The sequence below is a fragment of the Battus philenor genome, unplaced genomic scaffold (genome assembly GCF_028537555.1).
Source record: "Battus philenor isolate CCGP_79_NKW_IND1 unplaced genomic scaffold, ilBatPhil1.0.hap1 SCAF_16, whole genome shotgun sequence".
In the NCBI taxonomy this organism is placed as follows: Eukaryota; Metazoa; Arthropoda; class Insecta; order Lepidoptera; family Papilionidae; genus Battus; species Battus philenor.
The window spans coordinates 5,838,230-5,863,417 of record NW_027181678.1 but is presented as its reverse complement, the minus strand read 5'-3'; the positions used below and the strand labels follow the sequence as shown (position 1 = coordinate 5,863,417).

Here is a 25,188-nt window from a genome sequence, read left to right as displayed (position 1 = left end):
TTGACAAAATCAATGACGAGCTGTTTTCATACCTCCGTCTTCTTGCGTTCCACCACTTTGCCAGATTTCATATGACAAATATTATACCTGTAGTGTTAAAAATATTTACCACTACTTTGCAAGATTTCATATGACAAATATTATATCTGTAGTGTTAAAAATATTTATCGCGCAATAACATCAATAGTCACCCGTGCTTTTCACCTACTCTTGTATAAAACTCTTTCACAACCATGAACCTTTCAGATCTTCTAAAAAGAAAACGAAAGAAGGGAAACTCTAACATCCTCAGTACATTACAAAACGAGTATTATCAAAAAGAAAACTTACTTAAAATCGTACAAGACACTTTAAGTATCAAATTTAAATCAAGTTAATAAAAGTACATCAAAATAAAACGATAACAAATAATTTTAACATAAAATTTTACTAAACACGCGAAAACCTAACAAATATTCATACCCACATCGTGTAAATAATGTAAAGCATTACAAGAATAAATATGAATTAAGAATAACATTTATAGATATTTATTGATAATTATCGTAACATATATAGTACTATGTCTATATATAGTATATATTACATAACATGCTATTAACTTTTTATGAACATTCTTCTGCAGCTGGGGGGTATTTCAATCCTGTATCGTTCAGTAAGGTCACCACCCACGCATCTTTTGGTAACTTTCCTGATTGTAAAAGTTTCACAGCAGCGGCAACATTGGCGCCGCTCGTGTATCCAACGTACAGTCCTTCCTTTTCACCGATCAGTTTCTTATACTTAATTGCTTCTTCATCTGTGACGCTAATCGTGTCGTCCATGTAATCAAATTTGAAAAGATTTGGCACACATCCGTAACCAGATCCTTGGAGTAAATGCAAAGGTTTCGTGATCTTCTCTCCTTTAATAGGCTCTGAACCTGCTGGCTCTACTACAAATGAAAGTACATTAGAGTTCTTTTCTTTTAAATATTTTGACGTACCCGTGAAAGTTCCAGCTGTACCAACGGTGGCAATGAATGCGTCTACATGATGGCCAGTTTGTCGCCAAATCTCTGGACCTGTGGTTTCATAATGAGCCTCGGCATTGTCTTCGTTATTGAATTGATTTACATAGTACGCTCCCAATTCCTCTACGAGTCTCATACCTTCTGCTTCGGCTTCTTTCACATCAGCCAGAGTGACATTGCCATACGTCCCTTCCACTTGGGGCACGCAAACGCAATTAGCACCAAGTGCTTTCATATGAATTGCTCGTTGCACGCTGTTACCTTTAGACATGGTGAGTGTAAGCGGGTGACCAAGCACCGCACACACAACGGCGAGTCCACAGCCTTGATTCCCTGATGTCACTTCTAATACAGGAGCTCCCGGTTTTAATGCTCCATTTTCACGTGCCTTTCGTATCATATGCAGCGAAGAGCGACATTTAATTGATGCGCCTGGATTCATAAATTCACATTTTGCCAAAATACGTCCTGGTCCAGTATATAGTCTGTCAAGCGCCACTATTGGAGTTTCTCCGATAAGGTCCAGCGCCGAGGCTTTAATTTCGTTAGTTTCACCATTGACCATTGCCATTGTGAATTGGGGTTTAATTGACAAGTTGTAATTGACAATTATTTGAATGTGTCTGAACACGAACTGATACTGTATATCAAAAGTAGCTGGTTAAATGATAGCGGTCCATGAAGGTCAACTAGGCGACTACACACGACTCCGTCGAACTGTGCGCCGACTCGGCCGCAAAACTGTCGGAAGTAGTTTAAACTCAACTTGCGACGGCGACTACAATAGATCAATTTTATCAATATTCATATACAAATATTAGTATATTTGCTTACGTCGAAACAAAACCACTGTTTAACTAATTTTTGCAAATAAAAGTTACAATTTAACTAAATTACCACGACGTTTGTTCGCGCCGTGAGCATCGTTTAATTACTGTGTCAAGCGCCGCTCGTGTCGTCTCGCGTCGCATTTCTATTATCTAACTAAAGCCAAATATACATGTCAACAAATTACATTATATTTGCGCCAACTGGCAAAACACACAAAAAGTGCAAATGATTGTCACCCCTCGGCAGCGGCACGATTATGTCACAAGTGGCAATTGGGAGATATTTAACGTCCTACTGTAATAGTTGACGTAGAGTTCGTTCAAATTATACTTTACCTGTATATGTTTATGGTTCAGTTCTATTTATATCACAGTCGTGGATTGAAAGTTACAAGTGCGAACGAAATTAATCTTTTTTTGTAAGGGCATAAGGTGCTATTTGTTACATTGTAACAAATGGTCTTTACTAGTAGCCTTCAGACCCACCAGATGTCAATACGGAGCTAGTCCATTGTTAACAAATATGGGTACAATTGTGCACAATGCTTTACATTATTGTATTTAGCGATGGCAAGGAGGTTGGAGAAGCCAAATGTCAGCAATTTGATAATTGGGGTGTCCATCGATGAAAAGGACCAATGTGGTGTGTTCTAAACAACATTTGTCCTTTCTATAGTCGAGACATTCTCCTTTTAAATGACCAAATTGCAATTTTTTTCAAATTTCGAATTAATCTGCAAATTATGTTACCACAAAAATAAGTGGCATAATATTATTGATTCATATAAACATAACAGTTTTGATCCGCAAACAACGGGCTTGCAAGCGCTGCATAGGACAGGACGTCCTCTTGTAAGGAGTACAAGCTAATTCAGGTCTTCGGAAGACGATAGATGGTGAACGTTCTATTGAAAATCTATGTGGAAAGCATATTTCCAGCAGAGGGCTTTTATTTTAACCGTGCTACAAATGCGTTATTCTATTGTAGTTCAAATAATTCTTCATAACTTATAAACTTAACTTAGTACCTTTAACAAACAAAGATTCGCCGAAACGTTACAAATTATGGACTAACTTCTTAAACTAATATTTTAAAATGGCAATAAATGTATACTTCGTTTTTCTTCAATTTCTATAAATTGAAAATAAAATAAATTTAATGTGAAAGCATCCGAACACACGACGAAACTATCAGCATATTTTATTGAATTCATGAACAGCACACTGTTTGACTGCCACATGTTTCCACTTCCAGTCCAATACGATATAGCTACAATACGCTTTTGTTTCAGTAACAATAAAGTACAATTAACTTAACTAATTGGTGATAGTGTCTTTGAAAATATATATAACTTCGAGATAAGACAGCATTCTAATCATCTATGCCTAAGCTAGATAATGTTCAACAAGTTTCCATTTAGAGAAAGGATAAGGAGTCATTATCTGTCTCGAAGGTCTATTGAAAATTAGAGGTCAAATAGTCTTATGATTTTTGGCGTTTTCTTTCACCATTTGTTAATGACACAGAGGTATAATTCGGGGTGGACGTCTGTGATTGTGATCCATTTCTGAACCGCTGCTAAACACTCGATAAACTAACTTTTGAGTCTTAAGGTAATACAATTTTAATTAATACGCTTGTAATATCAAAATTTTTCAATGGACTTAATTTGCATAATGCCTTATAGACCGCTATTTGGGGTCTTTAGACCTGGTCACTCCGCGGAGCGTCAGCCGAAGCGATCTAAGAGCTATCTAAGAGAACATACTCTACTAGACTGTAGCGATATTTGTGTTAGTATATGTAAAGTGTGTTTAAAAATGTTAATAATGCGTTTAAAGTAGTTAATTTTAAAAAGAATCAATTTTTTTTTGTAGTAGACATAAGTCCAACAGCGTTTTTATTTTTCTAAGTGCGCAACCATAGACTTTCTAAAACAATATAAAGTTAACCGATTTTCAAATACCTTTTTAATTTTATTTAAGTTTAAGATAGTTATTCTGGAAAAACACTTTGAGTGTATTATAGATATATTAAATACTTATTTTCTAAACGATATTTTTATTTATTAATTATAATTTTTTTTTAATTTTTTTCTTTTGATTGGTGGTACCGACATCTTAACTTTATATTGTCTCCAATTGTAAAAACTTTCTAACTTCTTATATCAACATTCTTCTTAATTATTATTTAATAAACCTTTAAGTTTTCCGAGAATGTTATTTAAGATCCAAAAAATAATTTTTGGATTTTATTTAATCTAACATCTCTTTACTTGATATATGTACACGTCTTATAACAAACCATCCATATAAATATAAAAAAAATGTTTTAATGTTCTTACAAGGAAAACGAAAACCTCTTGCCATCAAGAACTACATCGCCTCTCTATTTTTAAATATTTTTTTCAATGGACGGAATTGTCACTGCTTCCCATGGCATTTGCACATTCTGTTTGAGGTGGTAGGGCACAGCGACTAGCATAAGTCCTCTTTTTAAGTAGCGAAGCGGCGGCTCGGGTTGCTTCATACTACTATTTTTGGTTGACGGTTAATGGAGTGTCTAGGCTTAAGGTGTCACTCAATTTTGTTTTATAGTTATGCAATAGAATAGCGGGCTGTTTATCAGTAGCCAAAAATTTTTTTTTCATTTTCCACTTTGTCAACTAAAAACTTTGTCAGCATATATATATATATGCATTGCATTGACTCATACTATTAATACTGACGTAAAGAGATACATACATAATGAATGTTGATTACGTATAAAGAACTTGTTATGGGCTATCTTTTGTATAATATTGTTATCAATTTTAAATGAGTACATTTATTTTCATATTGTCTTATTAATGTCGTTCAATGATCTCTTAAATATAACATAACGATACATTTTTAACAAAACACAACGATAAGCACTACGTATAATTGATGAATGGCTATAAATTATATCAAAAGACCACATATTAATTAAGTCTATGATCTTATCTTCCAAGGTTTAGTTATACTTTAGGGTTTATGTAAATTAAAATCTTGTAACAGTCGTCTAACATTTTTGTGGTTTTCATTCATGTTGAAACCATACAAATGTTCATTTATTTATCACCACTACAACTCTGATCATTGAACATAGCTAAAACAATCCCAAAAAGCTTATGTGCTGTTTAAGAAATAAGACTTTTTGACGGTTATAACCAAAATCTGTTCTATCATGATGAAGTCGTGACGGCACCGCAAAAGACCGCTACATTCAAAGCATGGTAAAAAAGTGTATAATTTAATATAAATTCTGTTCTAAACAGAGATCACAATTTTAATTTTGAGTCGTACATATAAAGGGTAATTAATTATAGATTAAAAGATTTTACTTTAAAAGGGAGAATGTGTTGTAACTCTATTGGTGTCAATTAATGTACGATACACCAAGAAATCAATGGGTTTAGAAATAATTAACAACTTAACGATAATACAGTTAAAAAAAACCTTTTTTAAAATTCGAATGCTACATTTCAAAATAAATTATTTTGTTCTTTCTGTCTCTTCCCAAAAAAAGTAGTCTCTGTACTGCCAAAGGAAAAAGTAGTATTAACTTTTGAGGGTAGTTTGAAAAAGGTTTGCTGTCAAATAAGATTTACATTTACCTCATTAAAGCTTTTATAGCTGTAACTAATCATCCTGTATAAAACGTAGACTTTTATCAATCGTAATTAACACTTAAACAAAACCATTACCATAAGAATTGTTTAAACACCATATACGTATGTCAATACCAGGTATGTCGATATTAGTAAAAAATCCATAACGACAAAAACTTAAAACATGGATTCATCATGAATAGTATTTGCCAAAGCAATATTATTTACAACGTGTGCAAAAATGGCCTCCAGCTAATCATATACACGTCGATACCTAATAGGCGATATATTTTTCCTGAGGTATTTAAAAAAAACACATCCATAAAATTAATTGGCAACACTATTGAAAAACAAAACAATGCATGAATATGCGATTGTTTGTTTGACTCCAAAGTCATTTTTCAAGTTAATTGAACCGAAGAGATAAGACGTTAAATTTAAATTTCGTTGCGTTTTTCAGTATGTTTTTATTTTGTACCATCAATTATTTAACGTTGGTTTGGGGATTATGAAAGTTACGCTACGCTGTACATATAACAGTTGCCACTAATTGTATTGTCAATAAATTTAAAATACAAAATTGACGGCAGCGCCACGTTTCATTAAGACATGATGTAATACGTCCTTTTAATATAACTATTTAGCGCTGTAAACTAAAAACTACTTCCGTGGTATTATTCGGTGGCAGAATTAATATTATACATTACAAACAAACGAAGCCTTGTTTTTATAAACAGGGTCTTGAATTAACGAATTTTGAAATAAATACTTTCAATTTATTTATTACTCATTTCATTATACCTTATAATACAAACCTAATTGAAAAGAAGCTGTACTTACTCTTGATATAAAAGATTATGTAGGTATTTAACAGATGATTGGTTATAAGTATACAAGTCTTTGAGAGGTGAATTGTGTGCTAGCATAGCAGTAGCTTGTGCAACAGAGGAATGAGACTTGCGATCGTAGGCCGCGTATTCGATTTCCGGGATACAATGTTATTTAATTCACACTCTGTGCATTAATAATATAGGATTACCACTGCTTACAAATATAGTTTCTAGAAGATGGTCACCAGCGTTCTATACGTACCACATTCCCACTCTGCGATCGCCAAGCATAGCGATTATAGTATATCCTCCATAAATATCTTTGGGAGAAGCCTATATATACATTGCAGTGGACGGCTATGGGTTGAAATAACAACGACGACGTATAGCTCATTAGTTGACAATTAATCGACTTGTATAATGCACTCTCTCCCAAAAACCAAAGGTTTCAGAAATAATAAATAACGTTACGATAATATAGTAAGAAAAAGCATTTACAAAATTTAGATTACTACTCATAAATAATTATTATTTACTATCCGTCTCTGCAGATTGCACTGCAAGAAGTTATTCTCCTGTCGTATTCTAACAGAAATATTGACATAACCTATTTCAGGGTGGTCATAAAAGCTTTAAAGTGTTTTGCTCATGAGTATAAATTCACCCCTTTTAAACTTTTACACCAGCTAGAAACAATCATCTTGTATATCATACTTCAGATCGCTGCTGCGTTGACAAGCAGTCACTAATTTCGATACAAACATCGTTGCAAAGCATGTGTCGCTTACCCAACGTTAATAACTCTCATTTTAAATATAATTCGTATTTACAAATTATAATAAATAAAATTTGTTAAAATATGATAAAGTTTCAGCGCCAGATATTTAGTTCTCAATGATGAGTTTAAAAAATAATGAAAGGTCAGTTAGAAAATGGGCCTTGGTAGAGAACAAGGCAGTCCCAGCACTATTCCCACGGGCACGCACCTGCGTCGCGGCCACACATCGTACTGTACAACACCGATACGTTGTAGAGTATCCAACATTCTGTAGAGATTCCGTTATTTCACAATTCATTTACTTTTTTTCATGTTATTCTTACAATAATATTAATAAATATTATCTAACTGTGGAGTTGTAGATAAAAGGCATTTTACGAATTAAAACTATTCAATAATAATCGAAACGTGTGGGAGAAGATCTAAATGTATTTTTAAGTATAAATATTTCTTCGCTCATTAATCATCATCACTTCAACTGTAGGGCTTCCACTGCTGGACGTAGTTCTCCCCGTAATTATCAATAAAACCGGTGATAACGGCCCGCATTCTGCCACATTCGACGACCTCTAACCTAGTGAGTTGTAGTGCGCATACCGGTTCCTCACTGCGCTTACCGCTCCGTGATCTCGTCTCCAGAACTATAAATGGTGGATACGTGCAGTCTCGCCACGCTTGGCCAGCAGGTATACCCAGTATCTTTTATTTAAAAAAATTTTGATAGAATCATGATGCAGCCTACTCTCCGTGAATATTTTCCCTTAGCCGGCTCCTACGGTAACTACTAGAGGCGTGATCTAGTCTGCGGCGGCCACCATGTCCGCTGGGGTCTTAACGTTCTGGAGTGGAGACAAACCACTTTCTTAAGGTAGTCGTAAGACGTGCCTGTGTCTAGCACAGTCCTTTTTAAAGTGGTTCTAAAATGAATCTATCGAAAAAAAATTATCGAAGACGCATGTGTGCCTCACAGGAGGTCCTACGACTAAAATGATGATGATGAAGATAATGATAAATGTGTTTGTATAAATTTAAGGTCTCCCCTTACACGTATTGATTGTTATATTCCATACGTATATATTAAAAGTATAAAATATAATACGTATAAAAAAGGACAGACAGTTTGGTCACCCCAATTCAAACCCGCATTCCTCGCGTCGCCTACACAGCGTCAGATCAATCCGAGCCGGGGCCATTCAGCACCAACGAATCTCACGCCGCACAATCAGCTGCTTTGGAACGCCGACGTAATTTAGGCAACGTTTTCATTAATTTCAAAACTAAGACTTCTCACGATCTTTTTGCCAATATGAATATGAGTATAGAAATGAAATAAGATCAGATCCTTTTATTAATTATTTAAAAAAAGTACATAATGTAAGCAAGGTTTATTGCTCTATTCGTTTAAAATTCGTAAAAGCTACGGTTATGATTATGACGTTAATATTTGTTGTTTATTTTTACCATAACCCAATGCTCTGTTCTATTTCAATCTTAATTGTTACAAGCTGTTTTTAACATCACAAGATAAAACTTTATTTATATATACATATAAATATAGTTCCACGTTGGTAAAAGTATCTCAGCAAGCATCTTTATAAATGATTTCAATTTCTACCTAAGTTTGGTATTTGGTTAAGCAATCAATTTTGATTAAAATCCCATTGCTCAAGTTGTATGAGTAAATAACACTTATTTCACGCTCTGCTATGCGTGAAATAAGTGTTATTTACTCATTGACAAGACAGACACTTGACAAGCTGTACAGACGAATTGAACAAATGCATAAATACGATACACAAAAAAAATATAATAAACTGTTAGTATGACTGTCAATTATTTTATACAAATAAGTTAATAATAGCTAAAATTTAAATTTGATAATAGCGACATCTTGTGGTTCAAATGAACTTCATCCACATAAAACTTCTCATCAAGTGTTAGTTGGATATTGAATTAATAATTATTATAATCTTTAGGAAATACAAACACAAGAATTAGGCGATCTTAAATTTGAATTTCCTTATAGTTATCGTGTAATTATTAATATTTACCATGGTAAAAGTTTATGATATAGTTTTTTAATAATTTTCTTATTGCCGATAGATAGCGTTGTTTTAACTTATAATAAATTTACGGTTAACCTTTTTAAAACCTTTATTAACAAAATCGACTTAAATAGGAAAGATATAAGTAATCATAGTATTTTTGCAGAATTAAAAAATATACTATGGTGTTTTTTTTTCAATCGCAAATGTATTTAGACAGGTTCGGCGTTAAGTTAAGAATAAAACGAACTGAATTTCAATAGTACACAATAGTATTACTTCTAAATCTATCGTTTTATATACTTCATACTTACTTTAAAATTTATACTTTCTGTAATTTTTTTCCATTGCTGTAATCATTCCCAATTTAAGAATATGTTTTATAAGTAATAAAACAGCATATGACACAGGAAATCCAAACATCTTTGGCTCAGCCAATTTCACCAAATGACTATTATCCTGTTATACGTCTCTGAACAAACTAAATTAATACATAACAAGAGGGTAGAAGCTAGTCTCCTATCCTTCGTGATTTTTTGGGTTATTGTAAGTCATAAAATATTTGACAGTGTATTTGACAGTAGACATTTGTGGCAAAGTGACTTAGTCTTGTCCTGTACGTCTGGTAAGAAAAAAATATTTTTTTATTTTTTTAAAACGGTTTTTTTCCTCTTTATTAACAACAATCCCACTACCATTCTGTATTACCCTCAACGCAAAAATTTAAATTTGTGCAACTTGATAAATAACAATTAAGATTTCTACTAATATTTTATATACCAACGAATAATGATGATATTGTCAAAAAAGGTTCACATCTAGGGGTGACTTATGGTTTATAATACAAAATCCTCCCAAACAGTTTTTTTAAAAGGCAAAGAATGCATGCCTGGTCAGTGGCAAAATTTAACTAAACAATAAAAAAGACAACAACAATTTTTGTCTCTCTTTTACTCATTTCTAGAAGTAAATCACGACGACCCCTTTGCTATATACGTCTACACTGAAGGGTATTATAAAGTAAGATACAATATTTAAAATTATATGACGAAAAAGTTGACCAAAAAAGTGAGATTCTAGATTATTACAATAGTTCCTTACAATTTCAGATTTTAACAGCAACAATTTTATTCTTAATTAGGGTTCAAAAAAGTTTAAAAACATCACAATTAAGCGAAGACAAAGTTTAACTTTGTTTATTTCTTACGAACTGAGTACTTACATTGAAAGGAACAATATTTTAACGACATTATGAAATAATTCTCTTCCTGATTTTATTATAACCATCCACTTTATCAATATTCCAGTCCTATATCTAATAAATCTATCTCATTTGGAATGATTTAAATACAATTAGTGTTATCGCAAAAAAGTTTTAGTCTATTAACCTATACGTTAAAGATTGGTATTAATAAAAACTAAACATTTTATAAATCATTCTACTAACAAACACTCATTTCAATAATATCTAAAGTGACTATATAGATATACGTCATATATTTTATGATCAGTGTTCTCTTACTTTTAGCGAAACGATGTCTACTGCTGGACTCAGGCCTTCCATAGATATAAATTATATATCCAAAACCAAGTGAAGTATGTTTAATAATGCTTAGGAATGATTTCAGTAATAGAATAATTAAAACACCGATGTATACAAGTGCCCATTATAATTATGAAAAACATTTGCATATATACGTACTGCCATAAATATTATTAAAACCTAAAAATTATTTAATAATAAAATATGCACATGGTTTAAAAAAATAAATTATATAAGCTGTACTAGAAAGTGTAGTGCAATAAAATTTAATTGTAAACCAATTACATAAATATGTTTTTAGAGCAGACTGTATAAAAATCCATGGGCAGGTTCGGATGCACCTGAGTATTTCACGATGCGACTCGCCGGCGCCGAAGCTAGTCTGTGACCCCAAGCTGACCACAGACCTCATAGGTTATAGACTTGACTACAAAGAAAAAGATTTACTTTATTAAACAGATCACAAAAGACAAAAATGGAATTTATTAAAAAAAATAATAAGGAAAACGTTGAGTAGAAGCTGTGATTAAAATATCGTCTTCGTCTTTGTTAAAGCCCATAGACACCAATTGCAAGACATAGGCCTCCTTCCCCAAAGATATCTATGGGGATATACCATAATCGCCACGCTTGGCAGGCGGATTGGCGATCGCAGTGTGGTATAATGGTTCGCAGAGAACGTTGCTGCCCATGCTTTGAAAACTTGTTTGTGAGTAGCGGCAATTCTATATAATTAATGAACAAAGTATGAATAATATAAGATACCTTCGATCGCTAGTCTTACTCCACTACCACTAGGATACGATTTCTCTGTTTTGAAATATATAGTTTTTAGGTGTTAATTAACGGAATCTATAAGCTTATAAACCAGTAGCCGTTATACCAGCCTCAAGTTTATTATTTATAAGTATTATCTCCTGTAGTAAATAACTAGGAATACTAAGCACGAAAACCTATACATAAATAAATTAAATCGTCAAATCAATTAAAAAACAAACTTTACAAGTACATCTGTGTAAAAAAAAACAAATGTAGTCTATCTAAGCTGACGAAATTATAGAATGAATACATTTATTTATCTTGCCTACATCTAGACAGGTCTATTTGAGATGTTTTTTAAATTTGTTTTTATTTTTATGTTTTGGCCTCTCGTTTCCTTATCCTATTTTGGGACAGGGACTTATATGTACAATTAACACTTACATTTTTATTTTAAATATCATCTTTTATTCGTCTATATCTATCATTAATTTTTCTTTTATGTTTCATATTATCTACCCTTCTTATCTTACTTTAATTCCATGCATTGCCTTTCATACTTTGCTCATACTTATTTACTTTTGTAAAATTCTTCTCTTTTAACATTTTTACCATAATTTGTAATTTTACTTTTGCTTGTATAGTAATTTGATTCACAATGTTACTTTCCCCTGATTTATTTGTTTTATATAATTTTACCTTTTATTTATTTAAATGTCCTATTTGTCTGTTAATTTCATTCCTATCATTGTTGTGTTTTTTTATATTTATTGCTTCCCCTTTCAGTTTGCGGCAGTATCTTAAGAATGTGTGGCGACATCCGTTGTCGCTTATTAGAGAGGAGATGCTTTCTTTGTCTATTTGGTGCTAAGATTCGATTTCGCACCGTAGCCTTTTTATTCCGTACATGGGCCAGCAAATTAATAGGTGTACCACGGTCTGGCCTACTTCTGACGCTCTCCGTGAGTTTGAACCCGTGTAGGTATTCAGCGCATTCTTCGCGCCCCGTGAACATTTTAACCAGACTCGTGTCCACCTCTGCCTGGTGGAGTCTCCTATATTCATATGTGGCGCTCGGGAAAAATATCCTTGTCGAAGCCGTTGTTTCTTCTAAGAACCTATTATTCAAAATGTGTCAAAGCTGTCCAAGTTATTTTTTGGTGTACAACTCAGCAGCGCCCCGCATGGCGCAGAACCCCACTCTCACCTGGTTACGATGCGGCTGCGGTTGGTGGAAATCGCCGTATCGGTAGCTACGGTGGCGAGTTAGACTTCCTCCGCACTTTCCGCAAGAGACCGCGTTTAGCTGATTGCGGACCAGCCGCCTTGTAGCCGCCGGTGCCTATGCACTGGCCCAATATATAATTATTGTCGCTAAGACCACCATATAAATTGTTCTGATTACCTCTGGCCGGTAATGTGAGCGGCTTCAGCGCTCACATTACCGGCCGTTATTGCGGCCATTATTACTAGGATACTTATATAGTTTAGAAAAATACCACCACATTACAATAGGCAGGGCATATCATTTCAAATTAGATTTTGTGAGTGCTTTACCTATATGGTCACAAAATATATAAGAAAGTCCAATCTATTTATTTAGAAGTCTGTGCACTGAGTATTGTATTGTCTCGAAACCATTTAAGGATTCCGTTCATTCTACACAAACTTCATATATATCCTATAAATCAATTTTGGAATCGTTTTTCACGGAATTCGTAAATTAGTATTTGTCATATTTCTTCTTGTATTTGATAGGAATTCGCTGAACAACTAAACAATTAATGTTTGAGGTAAAAGTTAACAAGTTTTAATAAGTTCTCTGTATAAGATTTATGTGTCCATAAAATAAATTTGTACAATAGTTCCAGGCATTTTTTTGCATACGATGTTTAAAGTATTCGCACTACGCTGCATAATAAATGTGTAAGGAAATAAAGGTTTTACCGGGTACGATATATACAAATTTTTTTTAATGCAATTAGTTATTTATGACAATGTAAAATATCTGTGTGCCTGCAGAATTTTAAATTCAAGTGAAATTTAAATATACGTAATAAGAAGTTTTTAAACTTCATCGTCATTGTCATTTCAGCCGTAAAAGGTCCACCGCTGAACATAACCTTCCTCTAAAGATTTCGAATAAGACCAGTAGGAAGCTGCCTGCATCCAGTGTTTTCCGACTACCTTAACAAGACGGCTTACGAGCGCTGGACTGAGGTCTTCAGAACTTTAAGGCTCCAGGTGGCATCCTTCTCGTGTGGTATATGGTTTGTCCACTGCAACTTCAACTTGCCATTCTACTGGTCTATGTCGATCATTTTCGTTCTTCTGCTCGTCAATCTACTCTTTCCTGATTCATCGTATATTGAAGTACTGAGCACAACTTTCTCTATGGCTCAGTCAGCGTCTATAAGATTATCAAAGAATATTCAGCTATTTACATAAAGAATAAAATTAGATTTTATTTAACAAATTACGTATTATTTCATCATTTTATCAATTTTTTCTTCTTACATTTTCTCTTATATTTTATGTTTTACCTGTTATCTTAATTCCCGTTGACTCTTATCACCTAAATGTGATAAAATTTTAATGACTGTAACTTTTATTTCTATTGTCGACTATTCGATAGAGTTACTCGTTGATAATGGCCGTGTATTTACCACAAGGAAAGTTAAAAGGCAAGACGTCAAGAAACGATAATGGATTTGAATACATCGAATTCTTGGGGATTCCATATGCTAAACCACCAGTGGGAGAATTAAGATTTAAGGTATGGCTTGTTCAATATTATCTTTCATTGATGTAAGTTTCTTATTTTATTTTAAATTAAATAAAACAAACACATATAACCAAGATTTAACAAATGATTTTTAATAAAATTTGTACTCTGGATTTTAATATTATTCCTAAGAGTTAATAGTAACTAAAAGTGCATTGATCGAAAATTTATGAAAATATGGTAATAATAGTTTAGTATCAATGGGCTGAACTAAGGTTACGTGTTCCTTGTAATAAAAATTATTCTTTGGGATCAAAATTAAACTTTATCACTAGCCTTAAACTTTATTACAGCCAAAATAGTTGTTCTCCTAAAAATTATTATCAATTATGTTGCTACTGATCGTTTTTGTCACGGCATGGTTTCTAACAGATGCATACATTATGCAGTAGACCATCAGATTTTATTAAATTAATATTTTAATAATCATTGTAAAACAAGCATTTTAAGTAAATATTTTGTTGTATCAAGAATTTATTGTATCATTATTATTAGAATAAATGTCGCATTACAAAATAGGACACGTGTTGTTATAAAACGTATTTTACTCTGAAAATTTACCTCAACATTACATTTAATAACCTTAAAAATTATACAACCTAAGAAGTCTCTCTCGTTAAAATAAATCTCGCCAATATTGCTGTAGCTTCTAAAATTACAACGATCATGATGTTGACTAACAATCCCAAAAGAAATGACGCAGTAGATTTTGTTTTTCAAAAGTTTGAAGGAGCATCTTATTGTTATTGGGAAGGTGTACTATTACAATCATAGTCTGTTTCAATGTACTGGTTTGTGTATCGTACAAAAATTTTATTAATTATTTAGTACATATCATTTTAGAGTCCGCAGCCGGCAGAACCATGGGAGGGTGAAAGAGATGCAACAACCATCAACAAAAACAACATTTGTCTACAAAATAATATGTTAAGCGGACAGCTTGAAGGAAGCGAGGACTGTCTTTATCTAAACGTATATACACCTAAGATACCAGATGGAAAGTCCGAGTTACTACCAGTTATGGTGTTCATACACGGCGGTGGTTTCGTATGTGGAGCTGGAATCGTAACTGACGAGAATGGACCGGACTACCTGATCGAACATAACGTTATATTAGTAACAATCAACTATAGACTTTCTGTGTTTGGTTTTCTATCCTTAGATATTCCAGAAGCATCAGGAAATATGGGCTTAAAAGATCAAGTAACTGCACTTCAATGGATCCAAAATTATATTAAATATTTTGGCGGTGACAAAGACAACGTAACCATATTTGGTATAAGTGCCGGTGGAGCATCCGTTGAATATCTTACTATTTCACCGAAAGCTAAAGGACTTTTTCACAAGGCTATAATGCACTCTGGGTCTAGTTTAAATCACTGGGCAATTAATTATGAACCAAAGAAGCTGATAAATAAACTAGTTGAAAATCTAGGCTATGAAGGATCGCTTGATGATAACTTTGCTTTATACGAATTCTTATTAAATACCGAAGGAGCCGCTTTGACTGCAAGTTCATTTAAAGTCTGTGACGAATTCACCTCCAATAGACTGTTCTTTGGTTTTGTACCCACTATCGAAAAAGATTTTGGCAACGGGGAAGCATTTATAACAGATCATCCCTATCGCTTGCTAAAGCAGGGTAATTTTAACCATGTATCCGTAATAAAAGGATTTTGTAATAAAGAAGGGTATCTATTAAATCTTGTAAGGCCGAATACCGTATTAAATGTTCTGGAAAAGAAAAACTTTACTGATCATTGGCCATTTGATTTAGATTCAGATGACAAAGACTTATACCGACAACAGCTTTTACAAGCTTATTCCGAAAACGTACACCCCGATGATGATCATGATAAACTTGTTGTAGACTTTTTTGGTGACCTTGATTTTGTATCCGGAATTTGGGTCGCCGGACAGTTGATGGCTAGCCACGGCACGCCTGTACGTTTCTATGAATTTTCGTACGATGGCAAAATCAATTTCTTTAAAAACGTTTTTGGTATGTGTAGAAAGGGAGCCGCACATGCTGATGACCATACTTACGTTTTGTGCCACCAAAAAGCCAAAGATGCGTACGGTCAGGATTTATTAATAAGAAATGCTATGTCTAAAATGTGGGCTAATTTTGCGAATACAAGGTAAGAACGACAATCTTTTAAGATATAATGCCAACTAATTAAAATACCAACTTTCTTATTCAGCGCGCCAGTGTATGAGATAAATTAGTAACATTTTGTCTTTTTTAAAGCAAAGTTTGCTGTAGAAAAAACGGGTAAAACACGTCTTTTAAACATTTATATGCTCAACTTTATATGCTTTTAAATCATAAAATAATCGATTTTGATACCGTAAATCTGATAACGAATTATTTACATTGCTTACTTATTTGCCGTTACCAGCTCAAATACTAAAGATTTACATAAAAATTATAAAAAAAAATTCTATGTACTATGTAGATAACGATTTATTTATGTTTTCCAGTTCGCCTACACCCGAAAATAGCTCGAAAAATTTACCGAATTGGCCTGTGTACACAGAAAAATATCCTGTATATCTTAATATCAATAATGAAATCAAAATACAAAATAACTACGAACCTAAGAGAATGTCCATTTTTACGAAAATATTTCAGAAATATGAAAAATAATAACAGCATATTAACATCGTCATATTTTTTCATATTTGAAATTTCCATTAATTTTTTTAATAAAAACTATTTAGTAATATCTACACACGTTTAATAAAGATTATTCTTTTTTTAAATTGTTGATATAAATTATTTCACTTAATGATAAAGTTAAAAAAAATCAACGTGTAATTCAAATGCATTTAAAACTGATTTCACGTAACTAGGTAAAATAAAACAATATTTTTAATTGAGTATAAATGGTATGTATTTACATTTATTGTCTATCGTAATATATGTTTAGGACAATAAGATATTTTATATGATAAAACAACCGTCTGAAATGAAAAATCTGTTATTAAAAAAATTTACTTGCTAATTTTGTCATTTTCCCTTTTATATTTTCCCTGTCGAATTTCCCATATCAAGGTATTAATTTTCAGAAAAACCTAAGTAATGTCTTTATTGCTTGCAATTATAATACTTTGTATACAATTCCTTCAAAAGGTGAGTTCTTTCTGGGTTCGGTTCACATTTCATAGTCAATTTATCGTCAATAAACAAGTACATCATCCGATCTTCGGTAACAGGTTGCCATTTTGTGGTGATAATATTGTCAATTCTTGGAGTTGGGTTACTAAAAAAATAAAAACTGATTAAAATGTATAAAATTACATAAAAAAGAATCGCTCAATCATCTGCAACTTCTTAACATTTCTTTTCATTTAATCGCTGATACTTCGCTTTTAAAAGAGTAAAAAGGAAAATATTTATAAATAATGATTTCTAACATTGTGACGTATAACTTTGAATTAATATTTAAATACCTACCTATTTTTCAATTAACACAAATTTTTCGCTGCCCTGCCATAGAACTCGCTATAGGTATCACAACTCTGTGGCCAGGCATACATATCAGTATTATAGTTGAAGTATATTAAGTCATGATTTAAATAATGAATATATTATAGTTTACTGTTAGTAACATCCCTACCAGGTTGATTTATTGATTTTAAAGCACAATAAATAGAACCTGATTTTTTTTCATAACATTTGAAACACAAGAAGTAGTAATCTGTATTAATATATGCGTCTCTTAGGCAAATAGCTTATAAGTATGAGAGGTTAATTGACGGTGATAGATATCGTTTGTACTGGGCTGTCCCGAACCAAGAGAGAGGAAGGATTACTGTATTCCTGCAAAAAGCTTAGCTTGACAAATTACTGGTCGAAAGAGACACCAAATTCCATGGATTCACCGTGTGGACAACGGGTCAATAGCGTTGTAAGAAGGAAGGGATACGATATTCGGGGCTGACGACCCACATATCCTAAACCGCTAGAGAAACCTCTTTGCAATGCATTAGCAATCATTTTTGCTGACCAAAATCCTCTTCGCACAAAACCAAATTTGCCTATGTAGGATTTCCCCCCTCCGTCTAGAAATTGTAAATAGAAATATATAGGCTCTGACTATGTTAGAGAAAATTTTGTTAAACAAATTAAAAAAAAAAAACAAAATTGCCAACGTTGTTTTAGAGGCCGTTCCAAAAATAAACTTATATGCACTCTTAACAGGCTAAAATCCTTCATGAGGTTATATAGAGATCTTGCTGTTATACTTCTCCCTCCCACTTCTACTGTATTCAAATTCACAATGAAGTTATTCCCGATATCTCAATAAATATTATGATAAATAATAATTAGTAATAAATATAATTCTAGCATTTCAAATCTCCATCTAATAATAATATACATACCCGTATTTTGCAAAGTTTGTCCACATCGTAACCATTCTGTCCCTTACTAATTTGTCTGTATCCGAAGCTTCTTCTTCACGAAGAAACTTCGCCTTTATCAAATATCCAGCATCATCAGCATGAGAGGCTCCAAGGCGTACAATATTTGCTTTCTTTTTTAAAAAATTTAAGTTACCGTCGTAAGAAAATTCATAAAAGTACACAGGCGAATTTGCTTTCGCAATCAATGAAGATGCTACGTAGAGACCTCCCAAAAAATCGACATCTGTAAGAAAATCTATCGCAAATGAATCTTCATCCTCGTTAATTTTTTCACCGTCAAGGTATATTGCTTTTAATTTGTTTTCCATTTCATTTTTATCTAAGTCTTCAAAGTCAAATGGAAGTTGAGATACAAATTCTTTTTCTGTTACTAGCTTTTCAAGTTTCTTTGGGAAAGCAGGTAAAACTGAGAGACCTTCACGCGTGCAAAAGCCGCTTATAAATGGTACCTTCATAAATTCACCTTGTAATAGCAATTTATATGTAGACTTATTTATGACTTGCTCCCATTCTCCTTGTTTCTCTATTGTAGGAACAAAACCAAAGTGAAGACCTCCACGCCTTTCAACAGAATTACTAACTAATAAAGAAGCTTCTATTAATTCTTCGACAGGCATTTGTTGTAGATATTGTAATAAGTCATGGTCATTCGTTATGGATTCTCCCTTTGCAGCAGGGATTTTCGAAGCTAATGTCCTAATGTCATTGTTTTGCGCCCAATGTAGTAGTGATGAACCGGATTGCGCAATTGCTTTGTGAAATAAACCTTCACTCAATGGAGACACAAGAAGGTACTCAACACATGCGCCGCCGGCACTAAAACCAAAAACGGTGACGTTTTCGGGATCTCCGCAAAATTGGCGAATATTTTTCTGGACCCATTTAAGCGCTAGTAGTTGATCCCTCAATCCCATGTTACCGGGAGCTTCTTTACGATCTAAGGATAGAAAGCCCAGAATACCAAGTCTGTAATTTAAACTTACGATGACAACATTCTTTTCGACAAGAAAATCAGGACCGTGAGCTGATTGGTCAGTACCGTTTAAATACGTGAAGCCACCGCCATGCAGAAATACCATTACTGGTAATTTTGAGCCCTTGTTATAAAGGTGGGGTGTGTATACATTTAAATATAGACAATCCTCAGCCCCAACCACCGTTCCTGTAGTCTTATCATATTGTGCACTTATATTACATTCCAGTGTGGCATCTCTTACATCATCCCAAGGTTCAGGCGGTTCGGGTATCTGTGGCAGAAACCATTACAAATTACTGAAAACATTTGTTTAAATTATACCTAATGGAAGTAGTATCAAACAAGAGAAAAAATCGTTCGAACCATTAATAAAAAAAATTCGACACATACAGGAAAAAAACTCTTATATTTTACGTGATTTACTTAATGAAAAATATTTAAATAAACACTTACAGAAAATCTTAATTCTCCAATAGGAGGTTTAGCGTATGGAATTCCTTTGAATGTATAAAACTGTACTCCATTTATTGTTGTACTGATCGCTCCCCTCAATTTACCTTCAGAAATCTCAACTTCTGGTCCGTTCATTTCACACATATAATTAAACTACTGCGTATATGTTTGTCTTTTAAACAGCGCAAAAATTAACAGCTAAAACTATAAAAATGATATTTCGCACATCTCGTAATAAACTACGTAATATCACTCATGTTCATTATAAATTTCTGATAAGGCGACCTTAACTAGTTTATCATTTCATAAATATTTTTTTTCGTAACATGTACCTGCTGCTATAATTACTGTAGATGTATATAAAATCCCATACAAAACTACAGAAAAATATTGAAATCCTGCAGATCTTGAAATCTGTATGTAATAGCTTCTTCCAGTTAATTTTTCAGACACATTTAAATATTTCTATAACAGTAAACGTGAAAAAATTTTATCACTAAAAATAAAATACGAAGTAGAATATACTGAATGCTTTATTAATATTTTAGCCGTTATATTTTATGTCATATATTAATTTTATTTGAACAGGCATTTTAATAGGAATTGCAATAAAACTAAATATTTTAACATATATATATATATATATGTATATATAAATTAAATTCAAAAGCTTAATTAGAAACATTTCATGTCTTTTTCTACTTGTTGAATACATGTATAAAAGTATAAAAATAATTACACGACTGTTCTTCAAAGGTTTTAAGCAATTGACACTATAACATTATACATGACAATAAATACTTATTTTAATAACTATACTATTATATTAGCTGAAACTTTATAAAGTTGTTTTTATAAAACATTATATTTCTGATAAAGTTCTTCATACAACTTTGTTCTTTTTTGAAACGGCTCTTTCCTCATAGATAGGTCTTCATCAATTAAAAGATATGCCATTCGGTCGTCAGTGACAGGTTCCCATTTAACATTTATAATATTATCAATTTTCGGCGTAGGGTCACTGTAACAATTAAAAACAAATTATGTTTGAAAAACTTTACATTAACAACTTTTTTTTCAAGTGAATTGCTTTCATAATCATCGTGTCGTGATAGACTCCCACCCCATGGCTTATTCCTCCCCCAAAGACCGCCACAACGACCGGCTTTGCCCGCACTCAGCAACTTCCCCCAGACTTGATTATGTAGTCTGTCCAACTAGTAGGAAGTCTACCCAAGCCGCGTCTACCTGCTGGTGATCTTCGCTTTAGAACCTTTTGGCCACAAGGGCCGTCAGTTGCACGAATGATGTGCCCCGTTTACTGCCTCTCGTTACGAGTAATTCTACATATTACGTCAGTTACCTTTGTTCTTATACGAGTCTCATTTCTTATTCGAACGTAGAACGTAACTCCGAACGTAGCCCACACCATGAAACGCATTATTTGTATATATTACATATAAATCTAAATTTACGATAATATTCATATACATACAGAAGTAATCAAAATTTTAGCGCGACTATTGAACTAATGTACATGAGCACCCCTGATTTTAATAATTGTTAAAAAACATTATCATGTACCATGTGTAATGACATGAATAGAAAATAATGAATAATTATAGTACTCAAGCTATCTAAAGGGAATGCGCTATAAGGTAATTTAACCTGTGTGCCAAAGATTTTCCGTAAAAAATAACTTACCCAAATTTAGCGAAATTTGTCCACATTGTAGCCATTCTGTCTCGCACGAGTTTGTCGGCGTCACAAATGTCTTCCTCATTAAAAATATCACACTTTATCAAATATCCGCCTTCGTCACCATGACAGGCACCTTCTCTTGCAATGTTCATTTTCTTTTTAATATAATTAAATTGGCCAGAGTATGAAAACTCGTAGAAATATACCGGAGAAGATTTTTTAGCTATCAATGAAGTGGCTACATACACGCCGCCCAGAAAGTCTACGTCGGTGAAAAAATCAATCGCGTAATAATCGTCATCTTTATGAGATCGATCTCCGTCTAAATACACCTGTCTTAATTTAGTTTCAAGTTCTTCTCTTTCTGTTTCATCAAAATTGAAGGGTAATTCGGATATAAATGATTTTTCTCTTGCTAATTTCTCAACTTTCGGAGCATTAAGTCCCAACATCAATAGACCTTCGCGTGTACAATATCCACTCATAAAAGGTACATTAGCAAATTCACCTTCACATAACATCTTATAAGTAGACTTATTAATGAATTGTTCCCAATCCCCAGATTGCTCTACTGTTGGCACAAAACCGAAATGGATGCCTCCACGCCATTTATCATCAGTTGCAATAACTGCCATTGAAGCTTGAATTAATTCCTTCACGGGCATTTCTTTCAAATATTTTAAAAGTTCATTATCATCTTTAATTACTTTATTATTAACATTAGGAATTTTAAAGGCTAATTCTTTAATTTTATTATTTTGTGCCCAATGTAAAAGAGATGAACCTGATTGAGCAATAGCTTTATGGAATAAACCTCGAGTCAATGGAGATAAAAGTAGGTACTCAACAGATGCTCCACCTGCACTCACACCAAAAATTGTGACATTGTTAGGATTGCCCCCAAAGTGCACAATATTTCTTTGCACCCATTTCAGTGCTAGTAATTGATCTTTTAAGCCCATATTGCCTGTTGCATCTTTGCAACCCAAAGCTAAAAACCCCAGTATGCCTAATCTATAGTTTAAACTTACTACAACAACTCCCTTCTCAACAAGATAATCAGGTCCATGGTGGGCATCATCAGTACCATTTCCAAATAAAAAGCCCCCTCCATGAAGAAACACCATAACAGGTTTATATTCAGGCAGCTCCCCACTAGATATACATGTTGTATACACATTCAAGTAAAGACAATCTTCGTCACCAATAAAAGTATTTGTTGCTTTGTCATACTGTGCACAAATATTACAGTCTTTAGTGGCATCTCTCACACCTTCCCATGGTTCACAGGGCTCCGGGTTCTGTAATCATAATAGGTGCCTCTAAAATTAAATTCAAAAATAAGTAAATTATGACAACAATAAAATTTAATTTTGTTAGGTTTTAAAATTCAATTAACAAAAAATAATTATACAAAACCTTCAAAAATTAATTTCACTACAATCAAAAGTTACTTATAACTCCTACAATGAGATTTTTTTCCTTATTTTATGTTCAATTGTATATGGAATGTGGTGTTACACATCTAATTTTCTACAATTTCCAGGTTCAATGGTTAACTAGAATACTATCAAAAACAAAATTAACTAAAAATTTTGAATAGATATAGGAGGGAATGTTGTCTATTTGGCATGTTTCAATAAGTATGTAGTTTAATTATATAAATTACATAAATAGTTAAATAATTAATTGTGCTTACATTAAATGATACAAACATGATAAAAATTTTATGCAAATTATTCAATGTTATCATTAACATCTTTAAATAAAGATGAGAAACATTTTCAAATATTCTTCCTTTTTAGTATTAATAAATAATGATGTTACCATATATTAATGAGGCATGCAGTATCTTGACCAGGTAGTAAATAATATATTTACAATAAAAAAAATAACTTACAGCAAACCTTAAATCTCCAATTGGTGGCTTTGCATATGGAATGCCTCTAAATGTATAAAACGTATTGCCTGTTAAGGTCTTATTTATGAATCCTTTCAATTTACCTTCACAAATCTCTACTTCTGGCTGTGACATTTTTTCAATAACGGTTATAAGTTCTAAAAAGTTAGTTTTTTATATCAAGCTTTGTATATGAATATAAAACGTTTATTACTAATTATATGGGGGACTTGAAATTTCTTTTTTTATTATTAATGTTACGAATAGAGCATGCTCTAAAAACATACACTGCAAACATTAGAATGGTCTTATTTTATAAGACATTAATCTCATGCAATGTTGGTTGCTCCATATTCACGTTCCTTTTTACAAATTAATGTCATTTCAAAAAATAAACTCCTATTTTTTTGGGAAATATAATGCTCTTTAATTTAATAATATATTGAATTTTCATAAACGTTTTATTTTAAGTAAGATAATTTAGATACATTTATGAAGCAACAGAAATATGTGATATTTTTTGGTAAAGAGTAAACTAGAAAGACAACTCAAATAAAAAATAAATATCATCATATTTTTCTGTATGATTACAAGCAGTCAAAAAAACAAAAGCACAGTAACACTTACATTCATTTATTTCTTAAATATTAAATGTTATAAAAGTGTTAAATAATTCTATTTACAGGACATCGCAGAATACTTTGATGATTAAACTGAATTTGACTTAAATTCTTCAGGTGATTAATTCTTGCCACAAATTTTTGTACGTAACATTTTTTATATGTTATCACCTTTTATCATGTTATAACATATGATGAAATATTTAGTTTAATTGAAGGTCACAGCGAACGTTTATGCAAAATAACACCACACATTTTTTTAAATAAACAATACTATTTTTATTCATAAAAATAAAAAATGACAGAGTATAGAATTTTAAGCAAAGTATTTTTTTTTTTTTTTATGGAACAACTAGCTGTGGTGGTGTACATAATCATTGTTATGTGAATAGTGTGTTAATGGAAATTTAATTAGAATAGAAATTTAGTTAAAGTCCAAATTTTTTACTTTAAGGGTGTTAAAGAATGAATTCAAGGATAAGAATGTTGTGTACCAAATTAAAAAAAAAATGAAACATTAATGTTAGAGCCTAAAGATAAGATAAAACATCAGTATTGCCTGCAATGCCGCAAGAACTTGTATGTTTAAGAATAATTCAGTTTCTAAAAAATAGTTTGCTGAAAGTTTTATTTTTATAATTCTTATCCTAAATTCTTTGCTCAGCAAAAATCGATCAGTTGTATAAAAACAACCAGTAGGATCACATAATTATGTTATATTACTTATTTATTTTACTTTATTATTTATTTTCTAAAATCATAAATTCTCTAAGGGTAGTTTAGTGAATTTAATTTGTTAATGAAATTCACACATATAAATATGCACACAGCGAACATACTTAACAATTGCCAATGAACTCCCGATACTATGCATAGTTTTATATTTACTATGG

General features: G+C 32.4%; 3 protein-coding genes across 4 annotated transcripts; 1 reads left to right on the top strand and 2 right to left on the bottom strand.

The window, feature by feature from the left end:
• Positions 1–443: 443 nt before the first annotated feature.
• On the bottom strand, positions 444–1,961 carry LOC137919292 (cysteine synthase A-like). The gene has a single exon (XM_068762324.1). It carries the CDS (start codon positions 1,581–1,583, stop codon positions 606–608), a length of 978 nt encoding a protein of 325 aa, XP_068618425.1. The 5' UTR covers positions 1,584–1,961; the 3' UTR covers positions 444–605.
• A 1,403-nt stretch (positions 1,962–3,364) lies between these two features.
• LOC137919379 (juvenile hormone esterase-like) lies at positions 3,365–17,122 on the top strand. Of its 2 annotated transcripts, none has more exons than XM_068762438.1 (4): positions 3,365–3,456; positions 14,065–14,205; positions 15,058–16,355; positions 16,699–17,122. In XM_068762438.1, the coding sequence occupies exons 2-4, from the start codon at positions 14,080–14,082 to the stop codon at positions 16,862–16,864; spliced, it is 1,590 nt and encodes a 529-aa protein (XP_068618539.1). In that variant the 5' UTR covers positions 3,365–3,456; positions 14,065–14,079; the 3' UTR covers positions 16,865–17,122. The 2 variants fall into 2 exon arrangements, with proteins under 2 accessions (XP_068618539.1, XP_068618540.1); XM_068762439.1 differs by lacking the exon at positions 3,365–3,456 and adding an exon at positions 9,709–9,752.
• On the bottom strand, positions 17,112–23,991 carry LOC137919497 (uncharacterized). Its single transcript, XM_068762592.1, has 6 exons — positions 23,676–23,991; positions 21,779–23,076; positions 20,930–21,095; positions 20,075–20,227; positions 18,604–19,892; positions 17,112–17,480 (listed from the first exon to the last, which is right to left on the bottom strand). The coding sequence occupies exons 1-6, from the start codon at positions 23,808–23,810 to the stop codon at positions 17,306–17,308; spliced, it is 3,216 nt and encodes a 1,071-aa protein (XP_068618693.1). The 5' UTR covers positions 23,811–23,991; the 3' UTR covers positions 17,112–17,305.
• Between the last annotated feature and the right edge of the window lie 1,197 nt (positions 23,992–25,188).

What these genes read in the sequence shown, in the direction of transcription:
- LOC137919292 (XM_068762324.1), bottom strand. Translation starts at nt 1,583, where the DNA reads ATGGCAATGGTCAATGGTGAAACTAACGAAATTAAAGCCTCGGCGCTG.
- LOC137919379 (XM_068762438.1), top strand. Translation starts at nt 14,080, where the DNA reads ATGGCCGTGTATTTACCACAAGGAAAGTTAAAAGGCAAGACGTCAAGA. An exon ending in TGGGAGAATTAAGATTTAAG is followed by an intron (nt 14,206 to 15,057) that starts GTATGGCTTGTT and finishes ATATCATTTTAG; the next exon opens with AGTCCGCAGCCGGCAGAACC. An exon ending in GCTAATTTTGCGAATACAAG is followed by an intron (nt 16,356 to 16,698) that starts GTAAGAACGACA and finishes TATGTTTTCCAG; the next exon opens with TTCGCCTACACCCGAAAATA.
- LOC137919497 (XM_068762592.1), bottom strand. Translation starts at nt 23,810, where the DNA reads ATGTCACAGCCAGAAGTAGAGATTTGTGAAGGTAAATTGAAAGGATTC. An exon ending in ACAAATTTCGCTAAATTTGG is followed by an intron (nt 21,096 to 21,778) that starts GTAAGTTATTTT and finishes TAATTGTTACAG; the next exon opens with TGACCCTACGCCGAAAATTG. An exon ending in TTGGAGAATTAAGATTTTCT is followed by an intron (nt 19,893 to 20,074) that starts GTAAGTGTTTAT and finishes TTTCTGCCACAG; the next exon opens with ATACCCGAACCGCCTGAACC.